Source organism: Phaseolus vulgaris, chromosome 10, assembly GCF_051622355.1.
Source record: "Phaseolus vulgaris cultivar YP4 chromosome 10, ASM5162235v1, whole genome shotgun sequence".
Lineage (NCBI taxonomy): Eukaryota > Viridiplantae > Streptophyta > Magnoliopsida > Fabales > Fabaceae > Phaseolus > Phaseolus vulgaris.
The window spans coordinates 38,677,972-38,705,347 of NC_143507.1; the positions used below are offsets into that span (position 1 = coordinate 38,677,972).

At 31.7% G+C, this 27,376-nt stretch overlaps 1 protein-coding gene across 1 annotated transcript; it reads right to left on the reverse strand.

Annotated features, from left to right (window-relative positions):
- Nucleotides 1-2,023: 2,023 nt before the first annotated feature.
- On the reverse strand, nucleotides 2,024-25,497 carry LOC137818010 (uncharacterized). Its single transcript, XM_090296160.1, is given in 14 exon segments — nucleotides 2,024-2,034; nucleotides 2,119-2,170; nucleotides 9,073-9,546; nucleotides 10,484-11,171; nucleotides 11,173-11,255; nucleotides 11,720-11,940; nucleotides 12,241-12,299; nucleotides 13,638-13,657; nucleotides 14,074-14,769; nucleotides 15,075-15,142; nucleotides 20,102-20,840; nucleotides 21,276-21,995; nucleotides 22,129-22,368; nucleotides 22,455-25,497. Coding segments are annotated over 14 exon segments (7,071 nt in total). The 5' UTR covers nucleotides 25,455-25,497.
- Nucleotides 25,498-27,376: the final 1,879 nt, after the last annotated feature.

Sequence of the window (27,376 nt, forward strand, 5' to 3'; positions counted from 1 at the left end):
AACCCTGTCATACTAGGAGAGAGATTATATTGAAATTATTTATGCGCATTGGCTGTGTGGATTTCACAGTGAGATAGTATGACATGTGCAGATCTTTGAGTTTAAGTCAACGCACGAGTCTTCCGAAAGTAGAATCAAGTGTCTATGTGTTGTGAGTTAGTGAATGGTTGACATGAGAAAGATGAATATTGAAATTTTTGATAGACACTTGATGGTTATGTGAAATGTTTGAGAAATTGTATGAGAGTTTATGAATTTTGTGTACCAATTTGAAATTTAAATTATATAGAAAATTTTGTTATAGATAACTTACCTTGTTATTTGTTTGTGTTTGTTTCTTTATCTGTGATGATCATGTTGTACACGGGAGTAGATAGTAGGTAATAGAGTTTCTAAGTGAGCAACTGGAGGATATGATATTTTTAATTTGAATGCTCTGTTTGTTTTTAAAACTTTTGATGTATATATTAAAATCCTTATGAAAAGGAATATTTTTTTTAATACAATTATGAGATAGTTATATATATTCCTTTGTTAAGTAGATAGTGTTTGTTTTACTTTTATTTTATTATATATGGGTAAAATTTAGGGATGTTATAATTTAATAAAAAAGAGTGTTAATTTAAGCATCTGAAATGGGTAGAACATGTTATGTAAAAAATAAGGGGTTGGAGTAGGTAGTACTCTACTATAACATAAAAGAACACCAATATAAATTTGCTAACTTGACATAATAATTATGCTATGCGAAAAACTGCTCCTAATCATCACCTGCAAGTGATATATAGAGCGCATAATTAATAATATAAACCATAAAAAAATTAACAACTTGATTATGCATTGGTTATATTAAATGTTTTCACTATCTTCCTTTCATTTACTATAAACATACTTTTTTTTCCTCCTTTTTCATTTACTACTATTATAAATGAACTATGATTAAAGTTTAGATGAGAAAATGGTTATGATAATATGAAGAGTGAGTTTAATAATTATACATTTTAAGTTTTTATTTTCAAAAGATTAAACAAAATATTTTCTATTTATTTTTAGGTATTTTTTTTAACACAAGAGAGTCGTTTCAAGCCAAATGATAATAGTATTAAGTTCTAAAACTTAAGACAACTTTTGTGTGTGCGAAATTCATCTATAATTATTCAGCTAAAAAAAGTAAAGCTTAAATTAGGTTAGTCCTTAATAAAAAAAACTCTAGAATGTAACAGATCATTTAAACTTTCTAAAAAGAAATTGAGATGCATGCATGTTGACACTGATACTACATAAATAATAAATTTTAAAAAAACAAGAATGCAAAATCTTAAAAATATAATACAATAGAGTTATGTCGTGTTGTGTTGTCTTATGTAATTAAAACGGATAAACTTTAAATGTTACTTTTAAGAGATAGGCAAATTGTCACAGTAATCACAGTAAAATATTATGTTAAAACCTGAAATATAGATAAAATTAACAGCATACGAAAATAAACACACATTTTTTTTTTTAAAATTTTTATCAGCAAAAGCACACATAAGTAGTACATTCAATATTTAGTGACAGAGTTCATCACTTCACCTTTACTCAATATTCATGATGGTTCATCACTTTTAATCTCACACATTACATAATATAAATAATAATGTATTTCATCACCAACTTGGTAGAATAACACAATTCTTTTCTTAAAACACAATCACGCGTAGTAGAATAGGGACACATTATCTGTATCCACTTTATGCCTTCAATCTCCTCATAATTACTGCAATATTGGAGTCAACAACACGGACTCAACCTAGACAAATTATAAAAATAATTACTATACTTTCATAAGTTATTAAGAAAAAATATGAATTTAATTATAGAAGAAGTAAAATTAGCATTATATTGAATATTGTGCTATTCAAAAGTCTAATGACAAAGAGATTTTTTTTATATATTATATAACATAATAAAATGACACTAATATAGAATTGCTTACCTAATCAGATAATCATCATGTTATGTTGTGAAAAATTGCTTGTAATTAATCATCACCTGCATGCGCATAGAGAAAATGATAGGATAACTCACCATAAAAAAACTAACAATTTAAGTAGCATTATTTAATATTTGATGTACCATATTCACTATCTTCAACATAATCTAAAGAGACATCGGAAGCATCTAGAGCCTATTTAAAACAAAAAGAATATATATGTTAATTTTAAGCACGATGCAACTCAGAAAACACATTACGCTAAAAATAATGTCTGAAAATATTGTAATACATGAAATGAGAATTTCTGCTTGATATTCATAGTATTAACTATATAAATAGAAATTTTAGTTGTTGATAATAAATGCTAAAAATGATGTTTTAAATTTTATTAGTCTAAATTTGTAATATTCTCAGCTGCAACCTATTTGACTATGTATTGTAATATTTTAGGGTTTAGTATAGTTGAATGTTGCATTGAGGCTGTTGGTTATTTTTTTTTGGGTATGGTCTTCTTACTTTAAGGTTGTTATGCTCCAACCATAAAGGAAGGTTTCTTTTGTGATTTGTGGATGATATAGGAAGTCCACCTCTAGTTTCTGTATATGGGTTGGGATACCCCTGAAGTATCCCTTTTATTTTATTTATTCATTGCTGATAAAAAGAAAAAATTATAATATTTTAATCAAGATAGCTAGCTTTTTTTATGTCTTAATACACAAACACAAGTATATTTTATTCCTAGCTTTTATGCTTCATATTAGAGGAATTATTGTTCTTGATGTAGAACTTGAATGTTATTGAAAAATACTTTTTTTTTCTAAAATAAGTCAAATCAATCAAAGATTTTAATTGCTGGAACAAAGTTGTGATAATTAGCAATTGTTGTTTCATCCTCAATGCATAAATCAAATGATGGCAATCAAGGAATTGATTGTGGTGATTTGATTTCTAGATAACCAAGATTGAGGGATTAATTTGGTTTGATTTTAAGGAACAAATGAATGTAGAATGTATTGGATATATGATTGATAAATGCATATCAGTTTTAGAGTTAATTCAATCACAATAGATAATCATACTTGAAAATCACTACCTTTTCAATTATCTTGAATCATTTATCCAAGTGTGTTGTGGAAACCCTTTCAATTTAGTTCTTACAATTTATAGTATTAAATTAATTCACATCTTCTATTACCTTTTATGAAGGAAATTACATCTATTATGTTACTTTCTAATCTCTAACGATACAACAACACTTTATCAACTATACTATAGTTGACTCAATACACTTGCCGAGAGATCACTTTTGCTAGGATTTCAAAGTGCTTGTGTGGATTGTATAAAAAGGATATGAGGAGCCACAAGATAAAGAAAAGTTATCTCAAGATGAGATGAAAATTTTATTAAAAGCTAGGAAAAAGGATCAACAAGCCCTTACTTCCATCCATTAACGTTTGGATGACATCATGTTCGAAAAGCTTGTCTATGTTACTACGTCAGAAAGTTTGGGAGATCTTGGAAAAATTCCTCCAAGGTGTCGACAAAGTGAAGAAAATAAGACTTCAATCACTATGGAGTGACTTTGAAGCTTTGGAAATGAAGGAATTTGAATCAATTTTGAATTATTGCTCAAGAGTAAAAACAATTTTTAATTAATTGAAGAAATATGGAGACCAAATACAAGATGTATGAGGTAGACAAGATCTCCCATTCCTCGACTCCAAAGTTCAATTATGTGGTATGTTTGATTGAAGAGTCAAAAGATCTTGACTCCATGATCATTGAAGAGTTAAAAGGTTCTCTATGAGCTCATGAAGAAAGAATGAAAAGGAGATAGGAAGAGACATTAGAACAACCCTTCAAAGCTCAAACTTCTTTGAAGAACAATGAAAGGTTTAAGAGTCAACAAGGACATGGATGAGGAAGAGGACATGGTCATCAACAAGGAGGAAGAGGACATGGTCATTCACAAGGAGAAAGAGGAGATGCTCATTCACAAGGAGAAAGATGATATGCTCATGCACAAGGAGGAAAAGAAAATGGTAACAATGACTCAAACAATGAATAAATAAGTTATTTATCATCAAGAGTCCATGGAAAAGCAATAGGAAGAGGTCGTGGTTATTTTCAAAATGAAAGAAGGTCTGAGAAATCTAAAGTGGAATGCCACAATTGCTATAAGCTTGGTCATTTCAATTTCTCTTGGGAATGTTGTCTTAATGACATGGAGAAAAAAAACTTGTTAATGAAGAAGAATATCCAACTTTGTTACTAACACTAAAAGGTGAAGATAAGGACGTCAATTGTTCATGGTACTTCGACAATGGTGCTAGCAATCACATGTGTCAATACAATGAGAAATTTGTGAAGCTTAATGAGAATGTTTCTTTTAGAGACTCATGAAACATTCAAATTGAATTACATCATACAATTATAATCTCTTCCAATGATGGAAGTCATAAGTTGATCAATAATGTTTATTAAGTGTTTAAATTAAAAAGTAATATTTTGAGTCCAGGACAACTTGAAAAAGGATGTGTGATTCTCATGAAAGATAAATATTTTGTGGCTTAAAGATCAAAATGAAAAAATTTGATTGCTAAGGTGCTTATGTCAAGAAACAAAATGTTTATATAGAATCTAAAAACTATTGAAGGAAAATATTTGAAGGTGAGTGTAAAAGATACAGCATGGTTTTTGCTCATGAGGTTTGGACACTTAAACTTTGGATCTCTTAAAAGTTTGGGAGAAAAAGAGATGGTGAAAAAGATGGCTACAATAAAAATTTCTAATCAATCCGTGAAACATGTCTTCTTGGAAAGCATGTGAGAATAAGTTTTACAAAAATAGATGCATTAAGAGCAACTATGCCACTTCAACAAGTATATATGTGGTCCAATTAATCTACCTTTATTAAGTAAGAATAAATATTTCTTACTCTTTATTGATCATTTCAATAGAAAAATATAGGTATATTTTCTCAAACAAAACTCATAAGCTTTTGTTGCTTTTAAGAATTTCAAGGCTCTAGTTGGAAAAGAGAATCACTTTGAAATCAAATCTTTGAGATATGATCAAAGACGAGAATTCACTTCAAGGAAGTTCAATGGTTTTTGTACAACTCATGGAATTCGTCGTCGATTGACTGTTCCTATATTGCTATAACAAAATGTAGCAGTTGGGAGAAAAACTAGAACCATTCTCAACATGACCAAATGCATGCTAAAATCTAAAAATATGCTCAAGCAATTTTGGGCTGAATTTATTTCTTGTGTAGTCCATATGTCTAATCTCTCCCCAACATCAAAAATAAAAAATCTCAAATATTTTTTTTATTAGAAAAAATAAATTTAATTAATTTGGATCATTTGAGAGATGCTCCAATCCTTTTTTTACAAAACAAAAAAACTTAGGCTATATGTCACAACCTCCTTCAATACCCAAAAAAGTAACATTACATATGTAGTTCCTTCCTATAATAAAATACCCCAAAAAGAATAGGAAAGTCTTATGTTATTTCCACTGTTTCGTCAACAATTAACACTATCCAGATAATACAATGTAATGCCCCTGATATAATCCAAAAACTTGAATGATGTGAACATTCATTTTTATTTATGACTCCCAAAAAAAATGATAACACTATTATAGGTAGGTCTTCAGCCTCAAGTGGAGTGGAAGGAAGCCTAGTGTTAATCATTTGCATGTGTAGGAGTATAGCATACACTTCATGCAACAAAACAAGAAAGATCTAAGCTGAATGATCGAAGTGGCAAACATGTCTTTGTTGGGTATGACGCTCATTTAAAGGCTACAATCCAAGCAATGACAAAGTGGCAAGTTATGATGTTGACTTTGATGAAGAAATTATGTGGAACTAGGAGGCTCAAAAAGAAAAGACTCATGTTTTTCTTTTATATCTTGGAGAAAAATGAGAAGAGCAAGAAACTACAATCCAATGAGCCATTCATCTTAATTCACCTCCTCCATCAGCTACATCTCATGCTGAAAAAGAGATTATAAGTGAAAGGCTAAGGAAGATACAAGATATATCACTACAAGAAAATCATGAAATAGAAACTAATTTTTAGTGATAAAAAATAATTAGTTGCTAAAATGATTAAATTAGAGACCATTTTAGAGACTAAAAAATTTTTGGTTTCTGAATTAGTTTCGATTATTGTTAAATGATTTCTAAATTGGTATCTAATTAGCAATCAAGGTTTTTGCTACCAAATTTAGAAACTAAATAATTGGTAGTTAAAACCTTGGTTGCTAATTAGATACCAATTTAGAAACCATTTAACAATAATAGAAACTAATTTAGAAACCAATTTTTTTTAGTCTCTAAAATTGGTTTTTATTTCATGTTTTTCTTGTAGTGTATGTGAAATCTATGATAGGTTTGATGAAGTCACTTGTAATCTTAAAGAATTGTATTGCCTTCAAATAGATAGTGAGCCATTGGATTTTGTAGAAATTGTGAAAGATAAAAAGAGGAGACATGTGGAGGAAGAGGAGATCAAGTAAATCGAGAAGAATGATACTATAAAATTAACAACTTTTTTTGGAAAGTCATAAAGTAATTGGAGGAAAATGGGTGTACAAGGATAAAAAGAATGCTAATGGAGAGGTGGAAAGATACAACGCATGACTTGTTGTAAAAGGCTATGAGCAAAAGCATGTAGTAGACTATGATGAGTTTTATGCACCTGTCAGCCACATGGGCACAATCCGTTGATTAAATTTCTTTGGCACCTCAAATGAAGTGGAAGATTTATCAACTTGATGTCAAGTCTGCATTCTCAACTAGCTATATAGAAAAATAAGTGTAAATTAAGCAACCTTTAGGCTTCATAGTTGAAGGACATGAATATAGGGTTCTAAAATAAAGCTTTATATGGATTAAAGTAAGCACCAAGAGTATAGTAAGTACTTTCAAATAATGCTTTTGATCGATGTATCAACGAGTATGCTTTTTATTTCAAAACTCGTGATGATGGAGATATTTTGATTGTTTGTCTCTGCGTGGATGATCTTATAATCTTTGGCAGCAATCCAAGCTTGTTTGAAGAATTCAAGAAGGCAATGTCATATAGTTTAAGATGACAGACATAGGGCTCATGTCATACTATTTGGGCCTATAGGTTTAAGCAATTGTAGGAAGATATATTCATTTCTCTAAGAAAGTTATGCAAAATAGGTTTTGAAGAAATTTAAAATGTTTGATTGTAATCCAGTTAACACGCCTATAGAGAGTGAGATAAAATTATCAAAGTTTGAAGATGGTGAAAATAAGAATCCAACTCAATTCTAAAGTCTCATGGAATGTTTGAGATACTTAATATAAACAAGGCCTAATGTTTTGCATGCAGTTCGAGTAGCAATTCGATTAACGAACACTCTCACTTCTACTCATATGAAAGTTTCTAAGAAGAACTCTCTTATTTAAAAGGTACTCTTGATTATGAGTTATTTTTTTCCAATGATTTCAAACTCATGGATTTTGTGATAATTATTATGTCGGAGATATGAATAATAGAAAGAGCACTAATGACTTTATATTTTTCATGGGAGGATGTGTTTTTTCATAAAGTTCAAAGAAACAACCAATTATAACACTTTCATCATGTGAGTCAGAATATGTGGCAACAACTCCATGCACTTGTCATGCAAATTAGCTATGGAGATTACTTAAAGAACATCATTTGCCACAAATAAAAGCTACAAAGATTACATAGTTAACAAGTTTGCACAAGCATTAACAATGAATATGGTATTTCATGACAAAAAAAAAATATAGACACAATATATCATTTTATAAGAGAATTCATTACTAGAAAGAAAGTGAAACTTAAGTATATCAAAACTCAAGATCAAGTTGCATAAGTCTTCACGAAGCCACTAAAGTTTGAAGAATTTTAAAAGTTAAGAGCAAATATTGGTGTGAAGAAGAAAATTTCAAAATAAGAGGGAGAAATATTATTATAGTTTAAAATAAAAAAATATCTAGAATAACTATAGATTTCGTTAATAAAATCTAGAAATTTTTTAATTAGAAAAAACTGTATAAATTTTTATAGTGAAATTTTAAATAAAAACACTCTTAGAAAAGAGTCTAAATGTCTTCATTAAAATTTTTAAATGTATTGAAAATTGAGATTTATAATTTTATTTAGAATCTAGAGTCACTACAAGAAAATCATGAAATAAAAACTAATTTTTAGAAACTAAAATAATTAGTTACAATAGTAACTAAATTAGACACCATTTTAGAAACTAAAAACAAATTGATTTCTAAATTAGTTTCTATTATTGTTAAATAGTTTCTAAATTGGTATCTAATTAGCAACCAAGGTTTTAGAGACCAAATTTAGAAACTAAATAATTGGTAGTTAAAACCTTGGTTGCTAATTAGATACCAATTTAGAAACTATTTAATAATAATAGAAACTAATTTAGAAACCAAGTTTTCTTTTAGTTTCTAAAATGGTCTCTAATTTAGTTATTATTGCCACTAATTATTTTGGTTTCTAAAAATTGATTTCTATTTGATAATTTTCTTGTAGTGAGTCTATATATTTATAATTTTATTTAGTTATCATGACATCAAATATTGGTTCCAACCTTTAGAGTATGTTTGAGACATGTGAAATAAATAAAATTTATTTTCATGAATATAAAAATTTATAATTATTTTAAATTATGTTTTTTTTTCTTTCATCTGCATATACTACACTTTTTTAATGACAAGTAATTACTTGTTGAATTTAGTAACAAAAGTTGACATTGGGTGTAATTAGCTACAAAGAGAAACCAATAAGCAAGTAAAAGCAGGTTATCAAGTCATAGATTCGACTTTCTATATAAAATTGAAATTGTGAAGTTTCATGCTAAAATAAGCCTGATAATTAGTGGAAAACTAATTATGTGAATTAGTGGAAAACTAATTATGTGAATTAGTGGAAAATTAAACAAATAAGGCCGTATCGTATGTGCGTAGAAGAAATTTTGAGTTTAAAATTAAATTTTAGATGAAAATTTTGATAAATGAGATTACGTGAAGAAAATAATGAAAAAGCATATGATAGAACCTTTGCTGTTGCATCATGAATGGAATGTATAGTATTGTGCTTGAACTTGGGCAAATCCCATAATGTCAATGACGTCAAAGCGGGAAACGTAAGAATAAGATTTGTTTCTTTTGGATGAGCTGGATTAGTCTCTGTAACAATTTCAGCAGGATCTTCATTCCAAACACTTTCCAGATTTGGCAGCTTCCATAAAACTAATGTTTTCAGAGGAGAAGTCACTGTGTTTTGTGGACATTGGACGTCAAATATGGTTTTGAGAGAATCACAGTTTCGAACTTCGAAGGTTTCCAATTGAGGTAATGAAGGAAGCAAAGTGAAGGGGAGTGCATATGATGAAAAGTGACACCCATCCACAATCAAGGTTTCCAAGTAACTGAAGCATAAGTCTGGGATCTGCACTGAGACACGCCATATCTCTTGGAGGTCTGCCCTATCTCTCAATTCAAGACTCCGTTCCCATTCGTTTGATGCTCTCTTTGGAAATCAGCACATGTAAAGGAATAAAAAGATGAATGAATGAGACTACATTAAAAGATACGGATGTAAATTACATCTTCACTTCATTTTACTTTTATTTTATTTTGCTATCATATTAAGTTATGTTTGACATCTTATTTTAACTATTTTCTAATTTTTTACTAATTTTGTGTGAATCTATTACTAATATTCAGTGCAAGAAATAACTTGTAGAACTTTTTGAATGTTATTAGAAGTAAAATATTTTATGTTAGTTTTTAATTTCTTAATATTTATATCTATTTATATCTAAAATATCTCAATTTTAACTTTCTAAATCTAAAATAAAAATACTTTTATATTATTTATATTTATATTTTATTATTTGAATAAATCCAATAATATTGATATTATGATAGATTTATTTTATTGTTATCATTTTAATTTTTTTTCATTACAGATGGCATATTTTATCTCTATTTTTACTTTACTTTAAATATCCTATATCTGTTTAAAAATGTGTTTATTTAATTTTTTTTTATCTTTTATATTATAAGGCTATAATTTATATTTTTCGTTGAAAAAATTAGTTAATATATTACTTTTAAATAAAATAAATGTGACAAATCTCACTTTATTATAAACCTAAGAAATATAAAGTATCATTTATTAAAAACATAAAATACGAAAACATCTGTTTAAAAACTAATAGGAATTTTAATGTTTAATTTTTTAAAATCATAAGAGAGTAAGTTTTTATTTTAAAACTAGAAGGAGTGTAAGTGTTATTTGTACAGCTGAGAGAATAAGTAAATTTTAACATGTAAAACACATTTTGACAAAGAGTCAAAAAGTCAAACTCAAAATATCAATATTAACCTATACACAATTTCCAATCATACAAAATACAGAGACATGTATTATAAATGTTCAATAAAAAAAATTAAACACATACCTTTTCCAGAAAGTTCTTGATTATAGTAAAGTTGAGATCAATTTTCAATGGAATAACCTCGTAATTAATTGTTACTTGAGACAACTTGCCTGTTTCTTTAGTACCTAAACAGAAGGTTACCATCTCATGGCAAAATTTTAGTGACAATTCCTCTAAGGATGGGAGACTTAAACTTCCTATATAGAACTTTTTTAGCCTCCATAAACTATCAAGATTCAAACAACTGAGGTTCGGAAATATTATCTCATCTGATTCATTCCCCTCCTCCTTAAACACTATCTCTTCAATTGATTTACACTCTTTTATCTTCATTATTTTGAGTTGAGCCAAACTTCTGGCGGTTGAGGATGTGAACAAATATGATAAGTTATCGCAATCTCTTACTTTCAAGCATGTCAGATTTAAGAAAGACACTTTGCATGCTATCAAGCTTTTTAAACTTGAACACATAATGACTTTAAAGATTTCTACATTTTTGACAAAGGTCCAAGAGTTCTCTAATCCAATGGAAACCAGGTTTTTAAGGGACTCCAAGTGTAATACTTTCAGCTGTAAGAGAAGTCCACTATAATCCACATTATTAGGGCTTTCACAACAGAACATCTTTTTGAAGGAACCATCACACACCACAAGCTTCTCTGTATTGGGAACCTGTTCTAAAAATTTATATTCAAATTCATCCGAACTTAAGAGCTCTTAGGTTGTCTAAGAGGTTTCTTTGAAATTCTCCACTTAAAATCATCTTCACTCCATTTCCCCCCAGTGACAAGCTCTGTAATAACCAAGAAAAACACAAGCAGAAGTTTGTTAGGACTATTAACGCAACAAATCTTTTAAATAATCAAATGAGATGTTATTGTTGTGTCATGAAGTGTATTCTTTTACTTATTTATATAAACCATATAAAACAAAGTGGATGCTCTTTATAAGTGAAATTTTGACGACATTTATATTTTAACTGGATGCTCCTCCTATTCATATGGAACTATCATAAACAAGTATATGAGCGATCAAACCATTATGAGAGTCATTTTTGTTTAATTCTTCCATCCCATTAATATTAATATCTCAAATTTTGAATCCAAATCCTCACTCTTTTTTAAAGCTCATTTATGCTTATGTGTTTCAGAGAAACAAAAAAAGAAGAAAGGAAAACAATGAGAAATACCAGAAACTTAAGGGAAACAATTCCTTTATGATCCATTATGAAACAAGGAGAAAGTGTTGTAATAATACCTTTAGTTGATCCTCGGTATGTGATTCCAGATGAGTATAAATGTCAGCCTTGAGTGAGCAATAGTAAAAATACTTCAACTTCGGTAAACCCTTTAATTTCAATGATCTCACACGAAGATAGGGGAATGTAAGCTCTAGACTTGGATCTATATTATCCTCAGCAACAATAGTCATCAATCCCTTACAATTTTCCACCACTAGATTTTTAAGTTCCACAATATCTTTGAATAAAGTGTTGTTAATGATCCAGGTTCATATATTCTTTATATTTATTAGTGGATACCTTCTCCTTAATAGAATAATTACTAAGATTTGTTATTGAAAATTGTATAATTATCAAGGTTTCCTATTGTAATGTGAGTACTTGGATAACCATTTAGATAGGTTGATATCCTCATATTGAACATAAGCTAAGGGACTAAAATGAGGGACTAAAATGATCAGAAACTAACCTATCAATGCACAACCTCAAGCTAAGAGGCGAAAGTGATATATTACTCAGTATTTCCACATATATATACCTTTGGTTACTAGAATCCATAGCTTGGTATTTAGTTCATTGGCTATTGAAAAATATATTCTGTAATTTAGAACTAAAGCAAAATACTTAATGAAACTTATATTTATAATAAAACTTGGTTCATTAGTTATTTTTAAACCCTTGTTGTGAAAATAAGTTTCCTTAATAAGTGTTCAAGGAATTGACTCTTGATAGAAAAACTTAAGCTCATTCTAGTAAGGAATTAGGGTTTTGAGTAAACTTATGGATTGACTTTAGCATTAAATTGAAAGAAGTTGAGTTATGATATCCATGAGTAAGGTTATATGAAGTCTAAACCCTAACAATAATCAACCATATCACTTCTTATCTATTTCGCCTTTGATAAAATCTAAAAAGAGTTTTATTTTATTTTATTTTTTTTTTGGCACAATTTTGATTTCTTAAACAAATAAGGTTACAAAAGCCTATATAATGAGCATATCTATCATGGAAAAGTTAACTTATCTAAAACTTCTATATGCAACTTACTTTTAGATTTTCTTACGGAAACAGTGGATAGATGGATTTGGAAGGATAGCGTTTCAACTGAGTTTTCAGTTAAGTCCGCTTATGGGTTTTTAAGGGGAGAAGGTAGTGAGGAAGACTTAAGAAGATATAAATTTTTCTGAAAAATTAAGGCGCTCCCCTCAGCTCAAGTCACAGCTTGGAGAGTGATTGAAAACAAGGTTGCTTGTAGGGTTAATCTAGAGAGAAGAGGAATCGAGATCGAGAGTAATTTGTGTTGCTTGTGTAGGAGGTCAGAGGAGACAACAAATCATTTGTTTTGTGAATGCAGAGTTGCTTGGCTAATTTGGAATCTCTGTTATAACTGGTTAGGAATAAGATCAGTGGATTGTATGAATCCTGGGTCTCATTTTGAACATTTTAAGATTTTGGATGCACCTATTTCAGTTAATCTTATTATGGGAAACCTGTGGATTGCGTTGGTTAGTGAGATATGGAGGCACATGAATAATTGTTTATTTAAAGGTGGAGTGGTTGATCACACTGAAATTTTCTCTCTGACACAGATTAAGGTTTGGTCATGGATCTCATCAAAGATACCGTCAGCTAATTTCTCATTCTCTGATTGGTGTCTTGAACCCTTGGTATGTATGTATTCTGTTTAGTTTTTATGTAAAGGGTTATTTCTTGGGTTTCTTTTATTATTGATTGAGATGGGATAGAGAGTAGGAGGCCTTTTGGTTGATATGTAGATGGAAAGGCTCTTTGAGAAAATCTGTTTAGTTGTATAAGGGTTGGACCACCCCTGAAGTAGTCTCATTTAATTTCATTGCTATTTGCTGATAAAAAAAAAACTTTTAGATTTTCTTATTTTCTTTATGCATGAACAAGAATCTACAGTCACATCTATACCTGTGAAGAACATGGAAGGACTGCAAAGAATCCAATCAAAAGATAATCAAATTTTGATAAGAATCTACTTATGTTATGTGTAAAACATAATTAAATTACATTTTTAATAACTTATTCTAGAACTAAAATTTAATCAATTCAATCATTTAATTTGTTGGGATTATTTTTTATACACATGTTATCTAATAATGAATATTTACATACTATATGATACCTTAAATTAAGTTATATAGTAATTTCTTTAATATCTAATTAGTAAAAATAAAATTCGGATGGATTAAATTTACTTTTTAGGAAAAGTTATAAAAGATATTTTTATATTAGAGAAAAGAATATATATGTTTTTTTACATTAAATTTTTGATAATATTATGTCTCATTGTGATTTTTATTTTTTAATAAAATTATTAATATAAAGAAATTTATATGAAATAAACCAGAGTAACAATATATAGTCTCCTAAATAAGCATAAATATATTTTGAATGTCCTAAGAGGCAAAGTTGTGAGAATTACCTCCTCTTGTTTGGAGCAGTGGATTGAGTATTTGAGGTTTGGCAATCCCCTTAGCTTCAATGAGGTGAGATGAGGAAACGCAAACTCTTGTGTGGTTGTTTCTCCTTCTTCACCCTTTTCATCCTTCCTAAATATCTCTGCCAATTCCTCACACTCTCTTACCTCAAGCACTTCAAGTTTGGTAAGATCTTTGGCCACCGATGCTGGAAACAAACTTTTAAGAGAATCACAATAATAAACAGTCATTTCCTTTAGCACTTGAAGGCCAATAATCCCCTCCGGATCCTTGTCCCATACATGCTCCAGTTTTGGTAGATACCTTAAAGACAATGTTTTCAAACGGAATATTCCGGAAGCTTTTGTCACCCTGTTCTCATCATTCATATTAAATATGAGCTGTGCTGATTTGCAAGCATATACTTGTAACACTTCCAAATTGTGAAAGCAAGAGAGCAAATGAGATGGAATTACATGCTGTAGATTATGACATCCCCATGCAGTCAACCTTTTCAAATAGCCAAAGCTGTTTTGCTGCACCCAACGTGGGTCATGCCATAGTTGCTCAACATATCCACTAAAATCTTTAAGATTCAGATACTCAGTGTATGCGAAAGAGAGCTGTAAAAACAGGCAAATTATTCAATTAGTTCTCCAACTTTAAAATATAAATTTAATTAATTCTTTTTTATTTTTAAACAAACCCTTAACCATAATTTTTTTATTACTGTCTCAGGTTTGTGTAATTTTTTTATTATAAAAACATAAATAGACCGAATTTAATAAATAGATAAAAGGACTTAAAAAAGTAATCTTTTAAAAACTCAACATACTTACCATTTGAAGCTTTTTTTTTTTTGTATGAAAAGTTAATAATAATAAAATGAGGAGAAATAGTATTAAATAAATGAAAAGTGAGTAAGTACCTTATCATTGAAAACCTTTTGTATGGTGGCATTCAAGTCACCTTCCCAGTGTCATTGGGCTTTTTTTTTTTTGCAATAAATTAATAAAATAAAATAAAATGAGACACTTTAGGGGTGTCTCAACTCTTATACATAAGACATACCTGATTAATACTTTCAACACGCCAAGATAAAGAAAATAGACGCTCCACTTACACAAAGAGCATAAGCTTTGAAGCCGCCCCTACCCATAACAATACTCTTACCCAAAGAACCTTATCTTTCAGAAAACAGTCCCTGCCCATAACAGAATTGGTTGTACAAAAAACTAGCTGAACACAAAACTTAAAAGTTACAAACATAATGACTAGGTGAGACTTTATCCATGATGCCCTTTTACAGCCTTGGTCTCTTCACACTTTTGCCTGCTTTCCAAATAACCTTCTTTCAACTATGAGTGATGCTTGCTTCCAATAACTCCATCCCAATAACTCCATTCCACTCCCTCGTAGAGCTTTGTTGGCAGGCAAGCTAAGTAAGCATAGTCCTTCCATTCTGATTTTTGTCTTGAGTACCTGCACCAAAAAACCATACCTTACACGCCTCGCAGCCATCACAAAGACTAACATATGACTGTACCACTAAGTGATCAAAGCACAATAAGGAAAAAACAAGGCAAACAAGATCACGCAAGGTAAAACATGCTTTCAGACCGAAAAAGTTACCTAGTTGCCATATTAATGCAAGTTTGTGGGGATAAAATCCAATCAGAAAAAGAGAAGTTTACATTCCTTATTTTATGTTTCATCCATGCCCAGGATTGTACCTGTGCCAGGGTGAAGATTTCATCTGCATCACTCTTTGCTTGATTAAAAATAACTCTATTCCTATGCTTCCAAATGCACCATATCACAGAAATCCACAGACTTTTCCACAACTTATTACCCTCTTTGTTAAAGCACAAACAAAAGAATTGGTCAAAGTGGTTTTCCAAGGCATTGTGGTTCACCGTACTAATCCCAAGCCAATTACTGCACATGTTCCATACTGAATTTGATACCTTACACGTAATGAGGATGTGTGAGGTTGACTCTTCCTCCCTCCCGCAAAGAGGACAAAATGTATCACTCATTATTATCCCTTTTTTGTGAAGATTCTGCTTCGTAGCTATCCTATCCAACATGGCCCTCCACACGTAGAACTGAGACGAGGGCATTACTTTTAGATTCTAAAGATCAGCAAAACGACCATTTGTATTCCCATTCCCATTATGTGCTAACTTTGAATATGCTGATTTTACCGAGAAGTTGTCGGAGGATAAATCGTTCCATAGCCATGAGTCCTCCTTGTCTGAATGAAGAGATACTTGTGCTATACTTGTCATGAAATCTTCTACCATAGGTTTTTCCCACTCAAACCACGCTCTTCTCCAGCTGAAATCCCACTCCCAAACCTCTGCAGACCATTTTCCGAAACTGACAATTGGTTTATCATTTAACAAGGAGTTTTTGTAGATTCTAGGATATCTCTCTTTGAATTGAGTATTTTCTAGCCACTTATCTTCCCAGAATTTAAACTTTGATCCATCTCCCACCTGCCAAATCATATTTGATTCGAACCAACTATTGTCCTGATCGAAGAGGCTTATTTTGGATAAATCCGTCCACCATCTAGATCTGTGCTTATTTCGAGCCGATATATCTAAGTTTAGCGTCCTCCAAGATCCATACTTTGATTCCAAAACATCCTTCCACAAACCAACCTCTGGGGACCTCAGTTTCCATAGCCATTTTGCCAAGAGGGCCTTGTTAAAAAGGTCAATGCGTTTAATACCAAGGCCACCTTCCTCTTTTGGTTTACATATGTTCTCCCAACTACACCAAGCAATTTTCCTTCCTTCTGCTCCCCAACCCCACAAGAAATTTCTTTGTAGCTTAATAATTTCCTTGCACACCCCAACAGGTGCTTTGAAGAATGACAAGAAGAATAATGGTATGGCATTGATAACGGATTTTATGAGACAAACTCTTCCCCCGAAGGATAAGTTTTTGCCTTTCCAATCCGACAATCTCTTTCTTATCTTTGATAACACTGGTTCCCAAAAGGAGCATTTAGATGGATTACCTCCTACAAGTAGACCTAGATAGGTGAAGGGTAGTTCCATTATGCTGCAATGAAGGATTTCAGAGTACATATTTACCAAGTTCCTGTCCACTCCAACTGCGCCTATTTTGCTCTTGTGGAAATTTACTTTAAGACCAGAACCTAACTCAAAACATCTCAGCATAGCCTTAATAGTCAAAATGTTTTGCATACTTGATTCACAGACGAATAAGGTATCATCAGCAAATTGGAGCAGATTCACCTCGACATTTTTGTCTCCAACTTTAATTCCCGAGAATAAATTTCTTCTGGTTGCTTGATTTACCAATCCGGATAGGCCTTGGGCCACGATTAGGAACAAGAAAGGTGCCATAGGATCCCCCTGTCTTAAACCTCTCGAGGGTTTGAATTCTTTTGTTGGACTACCATTTACCAGTATTGAGATAGTAGCAGATTCAAGACATTCCCTGATCCACTGAATCCATTTCTCACAAAATCCTAATTTGCCCATCATATAGAACAGAAACTCCCAGTTGACCGAGTCATAAGCTTTTTCGAAATCCAACTTCACAATTACCCCACTCCTCCTTTTTCTCTTTAGTTCGTCCACAACCTTATTGGCGACAAGGACACTGTCTAAAAGCCCTCTATTTGATAAAAAAGCCGATTGTGACACGTCTATGATCTTCTCAATGATTTTCTTAATCCTTATTGATAACACTTTTGTCAATATTTTGTATAAGCATCCGACTAAAGAAATGGGTCTGTACTCCTCTAAGGATTGGGGGTTCTCGGATTTTGGAATCAGCGTTATGAATGAGGCATTACATCCTTTCGGTATTTTCCCTTCCTTATGAAAATATTGTACTGCACCAATAACATCTTTTTCTAATAATTCCCAGTACTTCTTTATAAAGCTGAAAGATACACCATCTGGACCAGGGCTTTTACTACTATCACAGTTCCATATGGCTTCCTTAATTTCTTCCTCCTTAAAAGGTTCAATTAACAATTGATTATCTGCTTCCGTTAGAGCTTTGAATTCAATATTATCCAATCTGACCCCAATATCCTCTTGTGCTGACATCTTTGTTTTGTAAAAATCCTTGACTATTTCCTTTACCTTAATCGGGTCTTCCTCCCAGGATCCTGAGATCAAACTATGTGCACCTTTAATCTCATTTCTCATCCTTCTCCATTTAATAGATGCATGAAAATATTTGGAATTTGAATCACCCTGTTTGAACCATGTTGCCCTTGATTTTTGTTGTAAAAGGGATTCGTTTCTCATGTTAATAACCTGTAATTGACTCAAAAGTTCCCTTCTTTCCATAATCTTATTATCATCCAGGTTATCCACATCATCCAAAGAGTCTAACTCTTGTATTCTATTTGTGAGCTCAAGCTTAAGCTTGTCTGTGTAACCAAACACCTCTTTGTTCCACCATTTTAGATCACTCTTTAGCATTCTCAACTTATCCATTATCATTTGGATATTATTTCCATGAACTTTGTAGTTTTCCCACTTCTTTTTTACAAAGCTATCAAAATCCTTATCTTCTTGCCACATATCTAAAAATCTAAATGGTTTTGGCCCCCAATCCAGTACCTTAGATTTTAAAATCAAAGCACAGTGATCAGAAATATTGCTATCCATAACATATTGTTTGCAGCCCGGCCAATGTTGTAGCCAATCAAAAGAGGTTAAAAACCTATCAAGCCTACTCTTTGCCTTTCCATTAGGTCTATACCATGTGTATTTTCTACCGATACTAGGAATGTCAACCAGCTCCATACTATCAATAAAGTTATTAAAAGCTTGCATTTCTTTCTTATTACTTATGCCACAGTTAATCCCCTTCCTTTCATCAACCTTCCTTATTGAATTAAAATCCCCCAATATGCACCATGAGTTGCAGGCTTCCCTTAGTCTTATAACTTTCAATTCGTCCCACATTTGAATTTTCTCTTGTAGATTACATGATGAGTACACATTTACAATAACAACAGGTATATTATTCTCTTTAAAGACTCCTATAAATATTATGAACCATTTGTTAATGATGTGGTTTATGCACTGGAAAAAATTATTATGCCATGCAGTTAGAATCCCTCCAGCCCCATTACTAGGTTCACTATAGAGAAAACCAATGTCGTTATCCCCCCACAATTGACAACATTTTTCTTTACTAAAAGATTGCAATTTAACTTCTTGTAAGCAAAGCATTTTAATACCATCGACTCTAATGAGATCCTTAATGTACCTCCACTTTACAGGACTCCCAAAACCTCTAACATTCATAGATATAATTTTCATTAAAAACCCATATCATCCCCTCCTTCCCTGGCTGACTTTACCATCTTATCCTTGATTTCTAAGTCTTCTAAACTAATGAGAAGCTTTCCTTCGTCATCACATGTGGCACCGAGCTGTTTTCCTAATTCCCATAATCTAATAGTTTCCAGACTTCCGTGTTTTAGCCAAAACAGACGGTTACAATTATTAATGGCAATATCAGATCCAGAAAGATAGAGCTGACCTTAATTGTTTGCGTTCTTCACGCTTGCTATGTTTGCTTGATTCCCCAACCCAGAGAACTCTTCTTTCCATAGGCACATTGGAGTTCATATCCCGTTTCATTTGGTCTTCACCTTCAGACAAACCAGCCGCAAAAGTTCCCCCCAAGCCCGGTTGGGTGTTTCGGGTTCTATGACTGTCGAGGGGAGGATTGGTTTCGTTGACCCTAGGAGATGAAACCGATGGTTTGCGTCCCGGGGGTGAGTGTTTATGGAAGCTAGACGAAGATTGGTGAGTTGCGCGCAACATAGATGGGGCGGAAATTGCATATGGGAGTGGGTTAGGCGCTAAGAAGGGAGGATGTTGCACGGTTGGGACCAAGGATACAAATGGAGGTGTAAGGGGCGATAGGTTGGGTACGGGGAAAGTCCTTCCACACAAAATACATTTTTTAACTTTGGTGCTATTGACTCTCTCTCACTGAATTTCTCCATCTTCGGGCATTCTCTTACAATCACTATTTCCAGTGATGGGAATTCAAATTCACACTCCTTGTCACTGCAAAAACTTCTCATGCTCTTTAGCTCTACAAGTTCTACAGTAATCAATTTGCTGAATACAATCTTCATGACTTTGCCTTCTTCACTTCCCTCATTGCTTACTATTTGCTCTAGATTATCACAACGGATTACCTTCATGGTCTGGAGTTGAACCATGCTTTTGGCCGTGGAGGATGCCATTAAGTTCCTTAATCCATCACAATACATTAGTTTCAAACATGTCAAGTAAGTGCAGGATACTGAGGAAGGACCTAAATTTCTCAATCGGTGGCAATGTACAAAGCTTAAAAGCTCTAGTCTCCGTAGAGCTGGAACTCCTTCTAGATCCTTTATGTTTGAATAGAACAAAACTAATTCCTTCAGCTGTAATACCATCTCCAATCTTTTTTGTCGTGAAATGTTTGCTGTTGCCTCTAACTCTTGATACCAATAATACAATTCTAACTTTTGTAGATTTGGCATTGTGTAGGGAAACTGGTAAAGAAGATCAACAACACTTTTGACTAAAGTCAAACGAAGCTCTTTTAGACGGTGCATTTGGTACTTTGGTAACAACTTTTGTGCTTCATCGAAGTCAATTTCCATATACTCCAAGTTGGGGAATACCTAAACAATAAAAGTAAGTGCCATGAAGAATGAATTAAATTTCTTCGTAAACTTTTTCATTAGTTATAAATAGATTTTAGCCAGTGGTAAACTTTTTTCCTTCTCCAATAATAAATCAAATATTCTTAATAACACTAAAAAATAATTTTTTTATGACAATAATAGTAATAATATAAATAAAATTTACAATGAAAATAAAATAGCATTCATTTATTTCTTTTTAAAATTAAATAATTCTAAAATTCAATTTTTTATTTAATTTATCTTTTATTTCTTCTCAACCAGAGATTTTATTTTGGATCACATATATTTCTTTTCTTTCTATTTCTTTTACTTATTTTCCTTTGTATCTTTATACTCTTTATCAAACAAATTATAAAATTTTTACTAAACACATTTATTTTCGAACTTTAACAAAGATGGAGCAGTGCTTACCTCTTGAGCTGAAAAAATAAAATTTTCCTCTTCATTTGTTGTTTCACATGTTTCTATGAGAAATGTTTTAAGTCGCATACAATTGTACACAGTCAACTCCTTCAATTTTGGACAATTTATAAGATGCTTCTGCTTATAGAAATGTTTGATGTTTGGTAGCCAATCTAATCTCACATAGGTTAGTTCAGGAAACACTAATGGATCTTTGTTAGCTTTGGATGCATGTTTACTTGCAACAATTTCCTCCATTTTCGTACAAGACGATACTGACATGCGCTCAAGTTTTGGAACATCTTTGGCAACAGAAGCTGGAAATAAATTCCTAAGTTTATCACAATCAACTACATTTATGGTCCGCAACTTTTTAAAGTTAAGAATTCCATCTGGATCTGTACTCCACAATTGTTTCAACTTTGGGAGGTCTTCAAGAAGAATTACCTCCAAATTTGTGTTTATCCCTCCAAATGCATCTATTTCTTGAGAATCATTTATTTCAAAAATCACTTCCACCGACTCACATCTAGAAACTTTCAAGTTGTCCAAACATTCAATCCATCCTTCCATGTGACTTGGAAAAATCTTATCTAGTTTATTGCATTCTTCAATGTTCACGAAAATGAGACTAGAAAAGGAATCAACACTTACTTTAGTTTCCCAGATATCTCTTAATCTATTCATTTTGCTAAGGTCAATTTCCTCTAACTTAGGGAAGACACAAACCTGCATTTTGAAGAAAACAAACTATTATTACATATACAAGCTAAACGAAAATGTACAAGGTAACTGTGATCAAGAACCATAAACTTAATATTAAGTCAATTATGAACATTTACTTATTTACACCAATACACACTTTGTATGCACTATTTCCTTCAGTCTTAAAAATCTTCTCCATAAATGAACACTCACTTATGAAAAGACTTTTCAACTTCTTTAAACTACTAGCCATAGACAATGAGCATAAATATGTCAATTTATCACAATCTTTCACAACTAATTTTATCAAGTTTTGAAAGATGAAGTGTTGGTCGCTCCATATCTTATGGATGTTGAGTGAGGATAAACTCAAGTTCTCTAAATTTGGAATTTCAACCTGCAAAAGCATACTTGGCCGATTAATATATTTACAACAACTGAACTAATTATATAAGATTATGGGAAAAGTATGCAATATCATACCAAATCACCAAAAAGAGGGATCGTCTTCTCACTTTGCCCATCTTTTTCACTAGTAGTTTCTCTGTAGCCCCTATTTGTAGTTTGAAACTCTGTCAGACATGACAATGAAGATTCCTTCTCTTTGGTGTAAAAACATGTGAATGATGGTAATTGTCGTAGTGTCAAAGTGTGCAACTGAAGAAACTCGACCTTACCACAATGCATTGATATTTGAAGGATCTCCTTAAAAGATCTACATTCAGAAACCTCAATTGTTTCTAGATTAGCAAGAAATTTATCCATGTAAGAATTACATTCAGAAATCTCACATGTTTGAGCACTAATAGGAAATTTAACCATGAAAAGGGAGTACAAATTCCTCAATTGGTAACACATCTCAACCTTGATGAATTTTAATTTGGCAAATGACACAACTGTAACTGGACCGTAACATATCATCTCTAAGTTTCTCAGATTGTAGAGACATAGAGATTCCAAATTGGGCAAAACATTCACATAATTGTACAATTCTGTTGAATTGACATATTTGATGTCATAGTTATTTATGATAGATAAGTGTTTCAGATCTGAAAATCCATCCATATTCAACTGATTGACAACTTTTTGAACACCATTTATCTTTCCCAACAACAAACTTTGTACTGTTTTAAACAACAATTTTATGCTTTCGTGGGAATGAATTTCAATGTCATCCTTCAGTTGCAATGCCAAAACTCTGAATGTTTCATACTTATCCAGCATCCTAAATTCTCCAACAGAAAAAAATTCTAAGTCTCCAATCACAATCTTGTAATCTTTTAACTTGTCAAAGAACAAGTGATTGGGAAAAACTGAAACACATGGGACGCTTAAGTCCACCACTTTCAACTTATGCAAATTCTCTAACTCAGAGAGAAACAAATCTTGACCTTTTTTTGCCTCTCTCAACATTTTGATCAAACTTTCTCTTATATATAGCTCTTCCAAACATGTCAAACTTGATATAAGATTAGGTGGGATAATCTTCAATTCAGAACAATCGCTAATGTCTAGCAGTCGTAACTTATTCAAGCTCCGTAACTCAGCTGGCAAATTTTTAATTTGAGATCCAGAAAAGCTAAGAATTCTTAACTTTTTCAGCTTCCCTAATATAGATAAATTGCAACCTAAAGTACATCGATCCAAACAAAGCATTCTGAGTTTTAACAAGCATTGGATTGAATATGGTAAGCTTGATACACGAAAACCAATCAATATTAAAACTCTTAAATTTTTCATTGTTCTAAAAAAGCTCTCTGGTATTTCCAAAGATGGATCATTTGTGTCGATTTGGAAAAGTTTAAGTTGAGGACAATTTATGACTTCAGGAAGCCCATCAATGATATCACTGTTGCATATAGAAATAGAAGTGCACTTTTCAAGTTCGGGCCAATCATCTAGTTTTCCATTTCTCAAAGTAAAAGAGTTGTGATCATTGTGTGCTATAGACAAAGCAGCATCACGAACCACGTCATGCATATTGAAATTGTTATTAGAACTTCCGTTCAACAACAAGCCTGAGTCTTTTAGCTTTTGGATTGATGTCTTAATTCTGTCTCGAGCTTCCCAAAGCGAGGAGACCCCTTCAAGTATACCCAGACCAAAACAATACTTCATTAGGTTCATGATTAGTGGTTGATGACCCATTTGAGCACAAAGTAAGAAAATAGACTTGATCTCTTCATTTTCAAGATGGTCATAACTCATCTTAACTGAAATATCCATAGATGTTTGCGATCCCACCAATTCTTCCTTTTTAAGTTTTTCTAGTGTAGCTTCCCATACTGATTCACTCTTGCTTTTTAATGCCCTTGCAACTGTAACTATTGCCATGGGTAACCCTCCACAATACTTTACAATTTCTTGTTTAGAGCCAGACATTTCATTATGTATACCAACCAACTTTTGAAACAACATCAAAGCATCCTTATCATCTAATTCCTTCACGCAAAAAGTCGATTTTACATCCATTTTAACACACAACACATTTTTATCTCGTGAAGTTAGCAAAATTTTGCACCCCTTATAAACACCAATGATTTTTTCTTTTTTCAGTACTTTGCGATTAAGATCCTTGTCATCTTTTTTTCCCAATTTTTGGCGATTAAGATCCTTGTTATCATTGCTTAAATCATCATCATTATCGTCAATAAGTAAAATCCCCAACTTGTTTAGGTCTAATTTGTCCAAAAGGTCATCTAAGATTAGAAGGGTGTTCCCTTTTTCTCTCTTTAACCTCCTTCGTAGACAATCAGCTCTCATATTTTCACCTTCTCCTTCCAATCTCAATCCTAAAACATAAGCAATCTCTTCTTGGACTTTTTGTAGATTGGGGTTGGCTGTTATTTCTACGTTAACCACCACATCAAACAACTTCTTGTATTTAGCTTTCCTTGCAATTTCTTTTATTAAAGTGCTTTTACCCACACCACCTGGCCCATACAATCCAATCATTCTCACAGTGGAATCTTCAAGTTGAGTCATTACTGCTTCCATTATGGATTTTGTAGAACCAAATTCTACAAAAACAGAATTAGACAATGTGACTTCATTAGATGTTACACCTTGCCTATATGAAACTTCATCAGACTTAGGGGACTCGTCAATTATCATTTTAACATCCTTTTCCATCTTCTTTGCTTGTCTTCCTAATCTGTGCCTATTCCACAAGTATGGAAAAACATAACAATTGAGCGACTGAGCCCTTTGGTGGCCATCATCGTTCTCAAACTCCTCCACTATGGTCTTAATTTCACTCACTTTTTTAACCCATTCAGTAACCTTACCTTCAATGTTGTTCAGATTTTTTGCAACCTCATCACATTGATGATCTATCCTCTCTTTTTCAAATCCAAGATCTCTAACACTATCTTTCAGTTCATGAACATTTTTCTTGTAATGAATGATGTAAGTCACTTGTCGAACACCATGTTTCCATACAAAATCAATAACTACGTCGACAACTTTGTCTAAAAATTCCATCCTTGGAGCCTGATTATCTTGTACTGGGTCAGACTACATCTCTTTCCCAACAAAATGTCAAGTGGAAACATATCAATCAATAACAATACAAGAAAAGAGGACAATGTTTAATAATAATAAAAAAAACATAAGTACATGGCCTAAAATCAAATCAATCAATGTTGTATTAAAATTTCTAAAGGCATGCTAAATTTAAAAAAATGGAAAAAAATATTAAATTTTTAGTCTATGTTGGATTGATATTAAAAAAAAGTTCTTTTTTCACAAAAGAAGTTTTTAAGTGATCTATTTATCCAATATTTTTAAAAGAATTCAAAACGATTAAGATTTTGTAGTTCTAATTTTAAAGGGTTTATGTTGTAAGAATTTAGATATTTAAAATAAATTTATTAGATTTGAAATAACTCTATGAACTTACAAAACTTTCAAAATTACATTATGTTACATTGTTTGGACAAAATAGAAAAACCTAGTTAATTTTTTTCAGCTTTTGAATAGTTAATCAGTTTTGACTTCATGTTTTAATTTATTAGTCATTTATTTATTATCATTTTTTGCATTTCTCCAATTGAGTTTTAACAATAAATTCAATATATAACTTATATTATTTTGAAATATTAAAAATGATTGTTTGTGTACTAGTTTAGTTGGAAGCTCTTTAAATTTACATTATTTACAAAGAAAATAATCATGGAATGTGAATAAAAGTTTTACATTCAACAAATAGAGAATATATTATGTGTAAGAGGGAAGATGTCGAGCACGTGTGAAGAGTGTGAATGATGACTATTTTCCATGCTGAATTTTCAGCTCTTAACTCGTTCATCTCTTCTATATTTTTTCTTTTTTAAGTGTTTTGAACTCCTTCTTGAGCTCTAACACTAATATTGCATGGTTTATGTAGTTTTCTTGAGTTTCCTCATGTGTTATTCTTTCATTGATCATCATGTTGCATGTTGAAACCATGTGGTCTTCTAGGAAAGTCTTACTCAACCCAATGGTGGACATCATATGTTCTTATTAGGTGGAGAGAACCTTTCTAAAACCATATTAGATTATTTTATATTTAATTAGTTTGTGTGATCCTTTTGGTCTTTGATTATCCTTGAGTAATCAACTCAAGTCAATCAAGAAGGGATAGTGTGCTTGCAAATGCACTTCAATGCTTAAGTTGGTATTTTGGCAAGAACAACATAACAACAGTAAAAGTGAAAAATTGTTCGTTCATAAATATTTGGGGTTGTTGTTTATTTATACTATTCTTAGTGAATTTTCACTTGATTGGGCTTTTGGGAGTAGACCATATGGCTCTTAATCTTGGCTTGGGCATTGTTTTAACATGGTAAATGGTTTAGATGTTTGTTATCATGAAAATAGTATGTTTAGGTTGTTTTGTATGTAATTTGAGAAGGTCTCAATTTGACTAGACCTTCTTTTTGTTGTGAGACTTTGTCTTCATTGTACGAGCTTTACTTTGTCTAGATGCTACTTATTTTCTTGGTAAACTAAATTACTTTTATTGTGAAGGTGATTTGGGGTCCATATTGGACAAAATGATTTTAACATATGAGAGTAATTTGATTTCTTAGAATTATAGAATTTCAAATTTCACTCGAAAAGTAAAAAATTGAATTTTTTTTAATCTTTTCTCTCTCATTCTTATCTCTTCTCTTCGTATTCTCCCTTTAACTCAATGTAAATCAGGATTCCATCGACTCAATTCTAGTTGAAAAGTCCTCAATTCAATTGAGATCAAGGTGTCATTTGTTAAACATTTTTTAATGACATTGATGAGTGTTTCTTTTTTAAAGTCAATCGTAGTTATTTAGTTGTCTTTATCATCAAAGTGATTTTTTTATTGATATATGTTAATGTTATTTTTCAACTAATATTAGTTAAAAAAAAATTCAACGTCATCAAAA